The sequence below is a fragment of the Castanea sativa genome, chromosome 2, assembly GCF_040712315.1.
Source record: "Castanea sativa cultivar Marrone di Chiusa Pesio chromosome 2, ASM4071231v1".
Classification (NCBI taxonomy): Eukaryota; Viridiplantae; Streptophyta; class Magnoliopsida; order Fagales; family Fagaceae; genus Castanea; species Castanea sativa.
Genome location: NC_134014.1, coordinates 21,070,642 through 21,085,542, shown reverse-complemented (window position 1 = coordinate 21,085,542; position 14,901 = coordinate 21,070,642). Strand labels below are relative to the sequence as shown.

The 14,901-nt window shown below is 42.5% G+C and overlaps 4 protein-coding genes across 4 annotated transcripts; all 4 read right to left on the bottom strand.

Moving 5' to 3' along the window:
- Positions 1 to 704: 704 nt before the first annotated feature.
- On the bottom strand, positions 705 to 1,949 carry LOC142625052 (uncharacterized). The gene is made up of 4 exons (XM_075798761.1): positions 1,782 to 1,949; positions 1,521 to 1,583; positions 1,077 to 1,412; positions 705 to 1,022 (listed from the first exon to the last, which is right to left on the bottom strand). Exons 1-4 carry the CDS (start codon positions 1,947 to 1,949, stop codon positions 705 to 707), a joined length of 885 nt encoding a protein of 294 aa, XP_075654876.1.
- A 6,138-nt stretch (positions 1,950 to 8,087) lies between these two features.
- LOC142625051 (uncharacterized) lies at positions 8,088 to 8,498 on the bottom strand. The gene has a single exon (XM_075798759.1). It carries the CDS (start codon positions 8,496 to 8,498, stop codon positions 8,088 to 8,090), a length of 411 nt encoding a protein of 136 aa, XP_075654874.1.
- A 1,089-nt stretch (positions 8,499 to 9,587) lies between these two features.
- On the bottom strand, positions 9,588 to 10,271 carry LOC142625050 (uncharacterized). The gene has a single exon (XM_075798758.1). The coding sequence runs from the start codon at positions 10,269 to 10,271 to the stop codon at positions 9,588 to 9,590; it is 684 nt and encodes a 227-aa protein (XP_075654873.1).
- A 1,134-nt stretch (positions 10,272 to 11,405) lies between these two features.
- On the bottom strand, positions 11,406 to 11,990 carry LOC142625049 (uncharacterized). The gene has a single exon (XM_075798757.1). The coding sequence runs from the start codon at positions 11,988 to 11,990 to the stop codon at positions 11,406 to 11,408; it is 585 nt and encodes a 194-aa protein (XP_075654872.1).
- Between the last annotated feature and the right edge of the window lie 2,911 nt (positions 11,991 to 14,901).

Here is a 14,901-nt window from a genome sequence, read left to right as displayed (position 1 = left end):
GCGTTCTTCAAACCAAAATGCATTACCTTATAGTGATAGTTCCCTGTAGGGGTGACAAAGGCAGTCTTCTCCTAATCATCCAAAGCCAAAGGTATTTGGTGATAACCTTGAAAAGCATCCAAGAAACTCAATCGATGATGCCTAACAGTGGCATCCACCAATTGATCTATATGAGACATTGGAAAAAAATCTTTAGGACAAGCCTTGTTCAAATCTGTGAAATCTACGCATACTCTCCACTTTCCATTCTTCTTCTTGACCACCACCGTGTGAGCCAACCATTTAGGATAAAACGCCTCTTTGATAGCACCAGCCTTTTTGAGCTTAAGTACCTCTTCCTTGACGGCCTCAGAATGCTCTTTAGATGAGCGTCGAGGTGGTTGCTTCTTCGGCACCACAGCCTAATTGACATTCAAATGATAACAAATGAAACTCGGATCAACCCCGGGGGCCTCATAAGCATCCCATGCAAATACATCCCATGCAAATACATCCACATTCTTCTTCAAAAATATAACGAGCTTCGCCTTCTCTTAAGGTGGCAACTGAATTCCCACCTGAAAGAATTTTTCAAGGTCATCATCTATAAGAATCTTCTTTAATTCTTCACACACAAATTCTTCCACCGCTGTTACCCTGGGCGTGGCCAGAGACATTGATTGCTATGAGCCCCCCTCAACTGAGGCCGAGGACTCCGGCCTAGGCTAATGCAGAATTGCAACTGCCATGCACTGTCTAGCCACAAATTGACTCCCAATTAGTTCCTTGATCTGGTCCCTAGATGGAAACTTGACTTTGACATGTAGAGTTGAAGACACGGCACCCAGAGCATGCAACCAAGGTCTTGCCACAATGGCTGTGTAGGAAGAATATGCATCTATCACAATGAAATCCACGTCTACCACTTTTGGACCTGATTGCACAAGCAACCTAATTTGCCCCTTTGGTATGACAGCTTTCCCCTCAAAGCTTATCAGTGGCGAATCATAAGCCGTAAGATCCTCAAGCTTTAAGTTTAGCCCCTTGAACAAGTCAGGGTACATAATATCCGCACCACTACCCTGGTCAACCATCACCCTCTTCACATCGTAGCCTCCTATCCTCAACGTAACCACTAAAGCATCATCATGAGGTTGGATAGTTCCAATCTTATCTTCTTCCGAGAAACCTAAAATAGGTGGGACATTCCCCTTAATCCTCTTCGGCTCAGAGCTAGACTCCTCGGCAAGGGTTCGTGCCATTAACATCACCCTAGAAGAATGAGAATCAGTCCTACCCGGAGCTATAAAGATAACATTGATCATACCCAAAGGAGGCCTTGAAGCATTGTTACCCTGATTTACTGAACCTGAATGATCTCCCTGCCCATTAGGCCAATACAAGAACTGCTTTAACCTTCCCTCCTTAACCAACTACTCCAAATGATTCCACAGAGTAGTACAATCCTCAGTGGTATGACCCCTTTCTCGATGATAGTGGCAATGGAGGTTCTGATTACGCCTCATGGGGTCCCCAGCCACCTTGTTGGGCCATTTGAAATATGGTTCATTCTGGATTTTCTCTAACACCTGATGCATAGGTTCCTGAAACACAGTATTAACCACTTGAGGAGTGGTAAGACCAGATTACCCGGCAAAATCTCTTTGGGGCCTGTTATTATTGTATCTGTCCGACTTGAAATCCCTCCTCTCTTGAGGGATAACCTTCGCCTTTCCATTACCTTGTTGTTGATCTTCCTCAACCCATTTGTATTCATCAATGCGATTCATGAGCCGACGTACACTCCTTACAGGCTTTTTAGTCAGAGGCTTCCTTAAGTCGTGCTCAGTAGGGAGGCCAACCTTGAAAGTCCTTATTGCTACGTCGTCCAAATCACCATCGATCTCATTGAAAATTTTCCAGTACTTGTCAAAGTATGTTTTTAGGGTCCCCCCTTCTCTCATGGCCATGGACAATAATGAATCCAAGGGCCGAGGAACTCTACTGCATGTAATGAAGTGAGACCCAAATGCCCGGGTAAGTTCTATAAAAGAATCGATAAAACCTGCCCTTAAGCCATTAAACCACCTCATTTCCACAAGTCCTAGGCTGGAGGGGAAGACTTTGCACATTAAAGTTTCATTCTTAAAATGCACTGCCATCCTCTGATTGAAATGACTTACATGCTCTACGGGGTCCGTTCGGCCGTTATAAATGGTAAACGTTGGTTGGGTGAAGCGCCGAGGGAGTTTCCCTTTCTCCACCCTACGTGTGAAAGGGTGACTTGGAAATTTGGTGCAACGCCCTACTCATAACATCATTTCCCAAACCTCTAGAGGAAGGCTTTTTGCCCTCACGACCACTACCATGAAGATTATCCTCCTCGTAGGAAAAAAAACTCACTAGGAGGAGTTCTTGACCTAGGCTTGTAACTACTACCCTAGGTGTCCTCAAAAGAAGGGTTAGAAAAAGAGGGAGTTCGCCTTCACCTCTCACGACTCAATTTCTTCTTCAGGTGGTCAATCTCCTATTGCATGGCCTTAGCATTTTCCTCGTGAGGAATTCTACTTCCACCTCGTGAATGACCCCTACTGGTGTGCCCCGTATACACACTGCCCTTCTGATCTCTTTCCTGCTCAAGATGCAAGAAGTGATCCTCACGCTGAGACCCTATAAACTCTGCATGGTGTGGACCTAAGCCTACCATAATGTTAACTTCCTAAAACACAAGATTTTCCACAGACAGCGCCAATTGTAAGGTCACAATTTGTACCCAAACCCAACTATAAGAAGGGGATGGGCCCAAAAAGCCCAATACAATGAAATTTGTAGAGAGTGAGCTTTAAATCTAGGTTCTAGTGATGTTGGATAACAAAAATGATGGGCTAGATTACCATGTTAAATAGAATGAACTGTTTATGTAACAGAATTTCTCCTCGGACACAAGCCGAGGATGATTTGTATTATTTTTCCCTCTTCCAAAGATAGATTACAATTATGGATGGTGGTGTGTACAGTATTTTCTCTCTTTCTTCTCTGATCCCCATTTTGAATGCCTTTCTTTTCCTTTTATATCATCCTCCTCCTTCTCCCCATCTTCCATGTATGGATCTGATCGTCGATCAAGATACTTGTCCCATCAGCCCCTTCCTGAAATCTTCAAACAATAGCTGTAAGGCTGTTCACCACTGTTCAGATGTCACTTCCTCATTAATGCGGCCAGAGATTTAGGTACAGAGCATTCAATGCGGTGGTAGCAGCTTTCTTTAAGATATTTCCCATCTTTCCTTCCTCTCTATGCCATTGTGAAACATATCTTCATTCACAAGACCTTCTAGAATATCATTCTAATCACCATGGCTTACCATCTGACGTTCACTTCACTTAGCCGAGGAGATACCCCTCCTCGGACTATTTTCACCAGCTTTTCTCGCAACAGTTTACTCGTGGGCTTTTAAGTTTGATATCATTATTACTACTAAACCCCCCTAAGACAAGTAAATACCCTCGGATCAGGCCTAAGGCCCAAAAATATGCTTTGGACCTTTTGTCCTCACATGTGAATGCCTAAATCCCATGACAGATATGCATTCTTTCTTCATTATTATTTTTTCTTTTTGTTTAAGCTATTTTTATTTAACTTCAAAAAAATTAATGAAAACTTCTCAAATACATTTTAACCCAATTCATAATATTAAACTTTTATACTAATTTATTCTCTTCTACAATAATTGGTTCAGGTTTTAGTTACATACTCACACTTTCATCTCTCAAAGTGATAAAGAAAACAAACAGGTTTATTCTTTGTTTTTTTTTTCTAAATTTATTGTAGGTGGTCAATTTATACCCGGTCCAATCACTAGACGGACTCAGGCCCAAAAAGCCTTATACAATAAAAATTTGTAGAGTGTGGGCTTGAAACCTAGGTCTTATGGATATTGGACAACAGATGGAGGGCTAGATTGCCACTATACACACAATCAATGGATAAGAATAACAAATATTCTCTCCGGACGTAAGTCGAGGACAGCTTGTATTGCCTTTCTTTCTTTTAATAATATCTTCTAAATGAAAAAGTCCCCCTTTCTTTCCTTCTCTCTTTCCTTTTATATCACTCTTCCTCTTCCCTCTATCTTCCACGTGTAACACAAATCAATGATCCAGATCCTTTCCTCCATTCACCGCCCTCTAGAAGTCCCCAAATAACAACTGTAAGGCTAATTGGTACTGTTCAAATGTCATTTCCCCATTAATGTGACCAGAGAGGTAGGTGCAGGGTCTTTAATGCGGTGGTAGCAGCCTTTTCCTTTAATATTTCTCATACACTCTTCCTTTCCATAACTATGAAACAGATCTTTACCCAACAGACCTTCTAGGATTCCTTCTCCCAACACCATGACGTGTCCTAGGAGCCTCACCTGATTTAGTCGAGGAGATACCCCTCATCGGACAAGCTCATCAACTTTTCTAGTAAGAGCTGGCTTGTGGGCCTCAAAGGCTCTGCTCGGATAAGCTCACACCACCAAGTCAGGCCCAAGGCCCAAGTGCATATTTAACCATTTTACTCCCACAATAGCCCCTAAAAACTCCATTTTTCTCCCCATCCGAAGAGAAAATTGGAGTTTTGAACCAACGCCAGTCTCCACATGCTTCGCGAACCGCCACGCATGAAAGATAGAGGGAAGAGGAAGAGTGATATAAACTGCTTGGTAGAGGGAAGAAACATGTGATGTAACTTTATCATTTCTAGTTACATAGCCTGTTATTACTTCTTTATTTGGTATTCTTTGCTGATCTAACCATGCTTATATTCTTGGATATTTTTGCAGACAAACAACACGTACGACCCTGTCTAAGTCATTGCAGCGTTGCGGACCTCAATCGTGTTCTACGATTCGAGGTGTTCGTGAGCGCTGACCTACAAGTGAGGGCAGCCTACCTCATACTGGGATACAATCCTCTGTTAGAGGACTTCCAAGACATCGGCAATGCGATCATTGCGGGTGACAAGAGACACAGGAGGATAAACATTGCGAGACCGGGCTTTCTCGATACACACAAATTACCAGACGATCCCTCGGTTATCCTCTACGCATGCCCAATCACAACGGTTCCTCTTTCGGCACATTCTCGGGTAACAGCCATCCGAGAAGAGTCAACTTCTTCGCAACAGTCAATCGAAGAAGAAATAGATCAATTCCAACTTGAGGAGGCCGAGAAACCCATAAAGAGCCACATTGTCACTATCTCGGACGAAGAAAATGAATCTTCCAAAAATTCTGGTGTAAAGGGCTTGGTGATTGCGTAGGTTGAGACCAGCTCCGGGGAAGAAGATATGGCTAGCTTAAGATCACTGATGTCCAAGAAGGGTACACAAGCTGCCAAAAAGGATACAATTGAATCTTAACCCCCCTCCCAAGTTGCCACGACCTCCTCCTCCTCTTTCCGACCCAAAGATTCCTGCCCCCGACCCCAAAAAGAAAAGGAAAAACGAGGCCGAGAAGGCAGAAATGGCAAAACAGAAGAAGTTGAAGCAACAACCACAACAAAAATTTGCTAAGGGTAGAACACGTGCCTCTTCAATGGAGAGTGGGGAAAGTCATAACCAAGCCGAGGTGCGTCGTATGCAGGCCAATTGGTCCCCTACACTGGAACTAGATGGGGCTGCAATTCCCAGCGACTCTAGCATCAGGGCGTTCCAGCAAGGACATGCCAACCATCTGGCTAACGCTCTAAAGCAACCTATTCTTCTACAAAAGGACATGGAGGCTTTGGAGAAGATGAGTCAGCCACACCTCTTCCTCTCCCTTAAAAGGGACTTGGCTTTGGTAAGTGTTCTCCAATTACTTCTACCTCGCTGTTTTTATTATCTCTCTGCGTAAAGTCTTTCATACATGCTTCTTATGTTGTTTCTACCATAATGTGCCTATTTAACACTTTAACGTAGGCCATTCAAGAGGTTTCTGTCACCAAGAAATGGGTAGAGGACTCTCGGAAGTAGGCTGCAGCTGAGCTCCAAATTAGGGTCGAGACCGAGAAGGCTTTAGGTCGTGCCGTAGCGGACAACAAGGATCTGACCAAAAAGTTAGCAGATGAGAAGAGAGAAAGAAACAGTGCCGAGGCCAGCCTTAAAACCACCAAGGCTCAAGTGGAGGGGCAACGTAAACTTCTACGCCAGAAAGACGAGGACCTATCCAAAGCTCAGCAAGAAAACTCTGACTTAAAAAAGAAGCTTGCTCAAGCTAAGGAAGAGGCTTGTACTCTCAAGGAAACCATGGAGGCTGCCAAGAAGGCTGCTTACAATGAAGGGGTCGAGGTAATAGAAACCCGTCTGACCGAGGAGCTAGCAGAATTGTGTAGGGAGTATTGTCAACAGGTTTGGGCAGAAGCCCTAAACCTGGCAGGAGTTCCAATCGATTCTGAGTTGAGGAAGTCCGAGAACATTTGGATTCCACAAGATATCCGAGTGATTGAAGACCTTCCTCCCCCTTCAACTACCTCCGAGTCAGTGCCTTCGGCACAACCATCTCCAATTCAAGAACCTCTTCCATCTCCTAAAGAACTTACCGGTTCTGATAAAGAGAAGGAACAAGGTGATGGGGTCGGGAAGCGCATAAGTGAGCATGCCAAGCCAAATGTTCCTCCACCAGTGGCAAAGGACAAAGGAAAACAAGTCCAAACCTCGTTCAAAGCGGAGCTTAAGCAAATAGAGGAGGAGGTCAAAACAAAAGAAGTTGCCAACAAGTCCAGACAGGATCCTCCCACAAAACTCTAGGCATAGGCTATTTAGGACTTTTCTTTTATGTAATTTCTTTTTTGTTTTAGAACTTTTACTTTGATCCTTGTTAGAACTTCATTTCCAATGTACCTACTGACAGAATTAATGACAAATTCAAAAGATTGCTCTTTAGTTCACAGCTAATCTCCTTTATTGAAATATTTACCTCTTTTACCTTAGTGTAAATTATATGCGTAACACAATTGACTTAATACCTCATTATACAAAGAAATCTTATTAATGTCTCAGCCAATATTAATAATCTGAAATGAAAACTATGCTAACTTCATCAACTTAAATTATCAACAAATAAACTACGTATTAAAACTGCAACATCCAAAGTGTAGTAGGATACAGTTGAATATGTATGGACATACCTAAACTCAAGACAGGAGAAAAACAGTCTAAGGCTTGATTTGATGTTCAACTTGGACATAAAGCAAACAAGTAAACTTACCATGGTGTATGGCCTAAGAATCAAGGCTTATCCAAATCTTTGTCAGATATCTAGAAAAATAAAGTGAAATGTTAATTTTCCCAAGGTAGATGGTCCGAGAACCAGACGTAACCAAGGCTCTGTTTAACACTTAACAAGATAACAATTTCCATGAGGTATGTGATCCGAGGAGCCATGCATGACCAAATTTCTGTTTGATACTTATAAGAATGAACGGTAATGTTAATTTTCCTAAACTAGAAGGTCCGAGGATTCGACATAACTAAGGTTCTGTTTAACACTTAATAAGATATCAATTTCCATGAGGTATGTGGTCCAAGGAGCCATGCATGACCAAGTTTCTGTTTGATACTTATAAGAATGAACAGTAATGTTAATTTCCCCAAAGTAGAAGGTCCGAGAACCCGACATAACTAAGGTTCTGTTTAACACTTAATAAGATATCAATTTTCACGAGGTATGTAGTCCGAGGAGCCATGCATGACCAAGTTTCTGTTCGATACTTATAAGAATGAACGGTAATGTGTAATGTTAATTTCCCCAAAGTAGAAGGTCCAAGGACCCGACATAACTAAGGTTCTGTTTAACACTTAATAAGATATCAATTTCAACAAGGTATGTGGTTCGAGGAGCCATGCATGACCAAGTTTCTGTTTGATACTTATAAGAATGAACGGTAATGTTAATTTCCCCAAAGTAGAAGGTCCGAAGACCTGACATAACTAAAGTTTTGTTTAACACTTAATAAGGTATCAATTTTCACGAGGTATGTGGTCCGAGGAGTGATGCATGACGAAGTTTCTGTTTGATACTCATAATAATGAATTGAAACACAACACAAGGATAATAGAACAAAAACGGCAGAAGTTCCTTTTATTGATAGTAATACCTTCGCAGGTTATTTACATTCCATAGACGTTGTACAACTTTCTCATCTAAGTCTGCTAGACGATATGCCACTATGCCCGCGACAGAAATGATTCGATATGGTCCTTTCCAGGTAGGTCCCAGCTTTCCCCATGCTGGATTCTTGGCATTACCTAAGACCTTCCTCAATACTAAGTCTCTAGGTGCAAGCGGCCTTAACTTCACATGAGCATCATACTCCCATTTGAGCTTATGCTGACAATAAGTTAGCTGAACCATTGCATTCTCCCTTTGTTCCTCCACTAGGTCCAAGCTTTTCTCTAGTAAGCCATTGTTATTATCTGAGCTGAAAGAGCTTGTCCTTAACGTCAGAAACCCACTTTCCAAAGGGATCACGACCTCGGCCTTATAAGTCATGGAGAAGGGTGTTTCTCCTGTGGATCTTCGTGGTGTAGTCCGATATATTCACAAAACATGTGGCAATTCTTCCACCCATCTTCCTTTTGCATCATCTAGCCTCTTCTTAAGTCCACTTACTATGACTTTATTAACAGCCTCGGCCTGCCCATTTCCCTGAGGATAAGCTGGAGTGGAGTATCTATTCGTGATACCCAAGTCACCACAGTATTTTCTGAAAGCTTTGCTATCAAACTACAAGCCATTATCTAAAATAAGTGTGTGAGGTATCTCAAATCTAGTGACAATGTTCTTCCAGACAAATTTCTTTGCGTCTACGTCCCTAATGTTTGACAAAGGCTCAGCTTCAACCCACTTAGTAAAATAATCAGTTCCTACGAGCAACCACCTTTTATTTCCCACAGCCTTTGGTAAAGGCCTTACAATATCCAATCCCCATTGAGCAAATGGCCAAGGACTAGATAAAGGATTGAGCACACCACCGGGTTGATGGATGTTAGAAGCAAATCTCTAGCATTGGTCGCACTTTTTCGCATAATCCCAAGCTTCTCTCTGCATGTTGGACCACCAATATCCTTGGGTTAGAGCTCTATGAGCTAAAGACCTTCCTCCTGTATGACTTCCACAAATCCCATCATGCAATTCCTCCAACAATGACTTAGATGCTTCAGGGTGTACACACAACAAGTATGGCCTAGAAAATGAGCGTTTATCTAACTTCTGATCCTCGGATAACTAGAATCGGGGCGCCTTTCTACGAACTTTATCTGCCTCAGATCTCTCATCGAGCAGGACATCGCCCTTAAGAAAGGATATTATGGGGTCCATCCAACTAGGTCCGAACCTAACTTGATGAATATGGACGGTATCAACAAACGGCCGAGCAAGCTTCAATAAGTCTTCCATGAGGATGAACCTAGGCAGACCTTGAGCCGAGGATGTTGCAAGCGTGGCTAACGAATCTGCATGCATGTTTCCACTCCTAGAAACATGCGTCATGACAAAAGAATCAAATTTGGATCGTAAGTATCTAAACTTGGTCAGATATTCTTGCATTCTTGAATCTCGAGCCTTTAACGTCCTTATCACCTAGCCCACGACTAACTGAGAGTCCGAGTACATTTGGACTGATTTTCCCCCCATTTTCTGAACCATATCCATCCCAACCAATACAGCTTCATACTCAGCCTCATTATTAGTGGTCAAGAACCCCAATCTTAATGATTTCTCAAAAATAATTCCTTTAGGGGATACCAAAACTAGATCTACGCCAGATCCTCTCTGAATTGCTGCTCCGTCAACATATGCCTTCCGCATCGGAAGTTCCTTGCACGAGATCGTGCTAATTGATTTTCCATCCATGTGCAACCCCTTTGTACTTTCTTCTAATGAAGGTTCAGCGAACTCTGCCACCAAGTTAGCAAGGACCCAGCCCTTAACAGAGGTGCGAGGCATATACTTAATATCAAAAGCCCCCATGATAGTTCCCCACTTAACTACCCTCTCAGAGCAATCAACACTCCGCAATACCGACTTAAGAGGAAGGTGGGTCAAAACAACAACTGTATAAGACTGAAAGTAGTGAGGAAGCTTACGTGTAGCATACACTACGGCCAGAATCGCCTTCTCCAGTGGTAAGTAACGCACTTTAGCTTTATTTAAAGATTTGCTCCCATAGCAAACTGGTCTTTGCACACCACCATCGTCACGTATTAGAACCAAACTGACAGCATGAATGGCCACCGCTATATAAGCAAATAGGATCTCATCCATCTTCGGCCGAGACATGATGGGTGGTCGAGAAAGGTATTCCTTAAGTTGTTGAAAAGCTAAGGCGCATTCCTCGGTCCATTCGAATCCCTTCCACTTATTTAGCAATTGGAAGAAAGGCCTACACCTATCGACAGATCGAGAAATAAACATGTTAAGAGCAGCAGTCATCCTTGTTAGCTTTTGAACTTCCTTTGGATTCTAAGGAGGCTATAAGCTATTAATTGCCTTAACTTGTGCCGAATTTACTTCTATTCTTCTATGAGTCACCATATAGCCTAGGAATTTACCAGAGCCTACACCAAAAGAGCATTTAGAGGTGTTAAGGCGCAACTTGTACTTCCTAAGCGTTTGGAAGGTGTCATCCAAATCTTTCACGTGCATGGACACGACCTTGCTTTTCACCACCATGTCATCCACATACACTTCAATAGTCTTTCCCAACTGCGACTCGAACATCTTGGTCATTATCCTTTGATAGGTAGCTCCTGCATTTTTCAAACCAAAGGGCATCACCTTATAATGGTAATTCCTTGTAGGGGTAATGAAGGTTGTTTTCTCTTGATCATCTAGTGCCAAAGGTATTTGGTGATAGCCTTGAAAAGCGTCCAGAAAACTCATTCGAGGATGTCCAGCCGTAGCATCCACTAACTGATCTATGCGAGGCATGGGAAAGGAATCTTTAGGACAAGCCTTATTTAGGTCTGTGAAATCTACGCACACTCTCCACTTTCCGTTCTTCTTCTTCACCACCACAGTGTGTGCTAACCATTCCGGATAAAAAACTTTTTTGATTGCCCCAACCCTTTTAAGTTTGAACACCTCTTCCTTGACAGCCTCGGCATGTTCTTTGGAAGAACACCGAGGTGGTTGCCTCCTCAGGACGACGATAGGATTGACGTTCAAATGATGGCAAATGAACTTTGGGTCAACCCCAGGTGCCTCATAGGGATCCCAGGCAAATACGTCGATATTGTTTTTCAAAAACATGACCAATTCCATCTTTTCCTGATGTGGCAACCGAACACCTACTTGAAAGAACTTTTCAGGGTCGTCACCTATAAGAAAATTTTCCAACTTTTCACATGTTGCCTCCTCTGCTGTCACCGCACTGGGCGCATCTAGAGGCGTTAATTGCTATAAGTTCTCGGTAGCCGAGGCCGAGGATCTAGGTTCAGCCTGATGCAGTATCGCAGCCGATATACATTGTCTCGCCACTGATTGACTTCCAAGAATTTCTTCGATCTGTTCCCTCGACAGGAACTTCACTTTGACATGCAGCGTCGAAGATACAGCACTCAAAGCATGCAACCAAGGCCTTGCCACGATGGCTGTATATGGGGAATAAGCGTCAACCAAAATAAAATCCACATCAACTGTTTCCGGACCTGATTGCACGGGCAAACGAATTTGTCCTTTTGGTATGACAGCTTTTCCTTCAAAACTTATCAATAGCGAATCATAAGGAGTAAGATCTTCTAGCTTTAAATTAAGCCCCTTAAACAAATTGGGGTACATAATATCCGCACCACTACCTTGATCAACCATCACTCTTCTTACATCGTAGCCCCTTATCCTCAGCGTGACCGCGAGAGCATCGTCATGTGGCTGAATGGTCCCCACCTTATCTTCATCCGAGAAACCCAAAATGGGCGAAATATTCCCTTTAATCCTCTTCGGTTTTGAGCCTGATTCCTCGGCGAGAACATGTGACACAGACATCACCCTGGTAGGACATGAGCCAGTCCTTCCAAGGGCTACGAAGATGACATTAATTATTCCCAAAGAGGGCCTGGATGAATTGTTCCTTTGGTTACCCGAAGCTGAATAGGTTGCTTGCCCGTTACGATGACACAAGAACTGTTTCAACTTACCCTCACTAACCAACTGCTCCAAATGGTTCCATAGTGTCTGGCAGTTCTCGGTAGTATGACCTACGTCCTGGTGATATTAACAAATGAGATTCTGATTCCGCTTCGTAGGATCTTCAGCCATCTTATTGGGCCATTTGAAGTATGGTTCCTTTCAAATTTTCTCCAATAACTGATGTACTGGTTCTCGGAACACGGTGTTGACTACCTGAGGAGTGGCTAAACCGGACTGCCCAGCGAAATCTCTTCTTGGCCTGTTGTTATTATATCTATCTGACCTAAAATCCCTCCTTTCCTGAAGGATAACCTTCGCCTTCCCCTTACCTTGCTATTGATCTTCCTCAACTCTTTTGTACTTATCAATATGATCCATAAGCTGACGTACACTCTGTACAGGCTTTTTGGTCAAGGATTTCCTTAGATCGTGATCAGTTGGAAGTCCCACTTTAAAAGTGTTAATCGCCACTTCATCAAAATCGCCGTCGATTTCATTAAACATCTCCCAATATCTATCTGAATAAGTTTTCAAGGTCTCTCCCTCTCTCATGGCTCTGGACAATAATGGATCTAAGGGCCGAGGAACCCTGCTGTAGGTAATGAACCTAGAGCCAAATGCCTTAGTGAGCTCCATGAACGAATCAATGGACCCCGCCTTCAGGCCATTAAACCACCTCATCGCCACAGGACCCAAGCTAGAAAGGAAGACTTTGTACATCAAAGTCTCATTCTTGGAGTGCACCGCCATCCTTTGATTGAAATGACTCACGTGCTCCACTGGGTCTGTTCTGCCATTATAGATGGTAAACGTGGGCTGAGTGAACCGTCGTGGAAGCTTTCCCTTTTCGATCATTCGGGAGAAAGGTGACTTGGAGATCTGGTGTAGCGCCCTGCTCATAGCATCATTTTCCAAGCCCCTGGAGGACGACTTCTTATCCCTACGACCAGGGAGGTCGTCTTTTTCGTAATAGAAAGTATCACTAGGAGGAGTCCTGGACCTTGGCCTATAACTACTGCTTTGGGAGCCCTCCGAGGAAGGATCAGAAAGAGATGGTGTTCGTCTCCGTCTAGCATGACGCAACTTCTTCCTAAGGTGATCGATCTCCCTTTACATGGCCTTTGCGTCGTTCTCATGGGGGATTCTGCTTCCGTCCCTCGAATGACTCACACTGGTGTGCACCATATGTACACTACCCTCTCGATCCCTCTCATGTTCAAGTTGCTGGAAATGATCCTCACGCTGGGACCCCTGAGCCTGCCATAGTATTCCAATTCCTTAAGCACAAGATCCCTACAGACGGCGCCAATTGTAGGTGGTCAATTTGTACCCGATCCAATCACTAGACGGACTCAGACCCAAAAAGTCTTATACAATAAAAATTTATAGAGTGTGGGCTTGAAACCTAGGTCTTATAGATATTGGACAACAGATGGAGGGCTAGATTGCCACTATGCACACAATCAATGGATAAGAATAACAGATATTCTTCTCGGACGTAAGCTGAGGACAGCTTGTATTGCCTTTCTTTCTTTTAATAATATCTTCTAAATGAAAACGTCCCCTCTTTCTTTTCTTCTCTCTTTCCTTTTATATCACTCTTCCTCTTCCCTCTTCCCTCTACCTTCCACGTTTAACACAAATCAATGATCCAGATCCTTTCCTCCATTCACCGCCCTCTGGAAGTCCCCAAATAACAGTTGTAAGGCTAATTGGTACTGTTCAGATGTCATTTCCCCATTAATGCGACCAGAGAGGTAGGTGCAGGGTCTTTAATGCGGTGGTAGCAATCTTTTCCTTTGATATTTCTCATATGCTCCTCCTTTCCATAACTATGAAACATATCTTTACCCAACAGACCTTCCAAGATTCCCTCTCCCAACACCATGACGTGTCCTAAGAGCCTCACTTGATTTAGCCGAGGAGATGCCCTTCCTCGGACAAGCTCATCAACTTTTCTAGTAAGAGCTGGCTTGTGGGCCTCAAAGGCTCTGCTCGGACAAGCTCACACCACCAAGTCAGGCCCAAGGCCCAAGTGCGTGTTTTAACCATTCTACTCCCACATTTATAATTTGTCTTAATTTCTTAATTTTAAGTTATGAATAATTTTGATTACATTCTTTATATTAAATGTAAATTGTTGTTTATAGGTTTTTGGTTGTGTTATATTTTTCGGAAAAAAAGAAATACAATAAAATAGAAGAGTTTATATAAATTTGGCAACAAAGCTAAATAGATAAGCCTAAGAAATGTTTACTAATAATAGTTTTATTAGTAACTTTTTATTAATAAGATTTAAAAAAGATTGAATAAAGAGATAATTTATTAATTATTATGCGTTAACTTCTAACTACCAAAACCCACAATTAAAATACTAATCTGTTTGAGATACCACTTCTGAAAATTAATATCTTAGTTATAATATATTAATGTTGACTTTTTTTTTTATTAATAAAAGAAAGGTTTTCTCCCTTCCTGTAAAACAAATGGATTATAACAAGAATTAGCTTGGCAGAGGTAAGATTACATTGCTTCTTTTCTACAATAAATGTTAAATTCAGATCATTTTTCATGCATGTAGACATGCTACAAGAAAGAATTATAATAAAAATTAGCTAGATAGGGGCAAGACTACACCACATTTTTTATACAATAAATATTAAATTCAGATAATTTTTTATGCATATACACACACATGTAGCACGCAACACATAAGACTTAAACTTGGTAGGGTGGAGTGTGGGGGGCAAGGGCTGGGGTTCAAGTC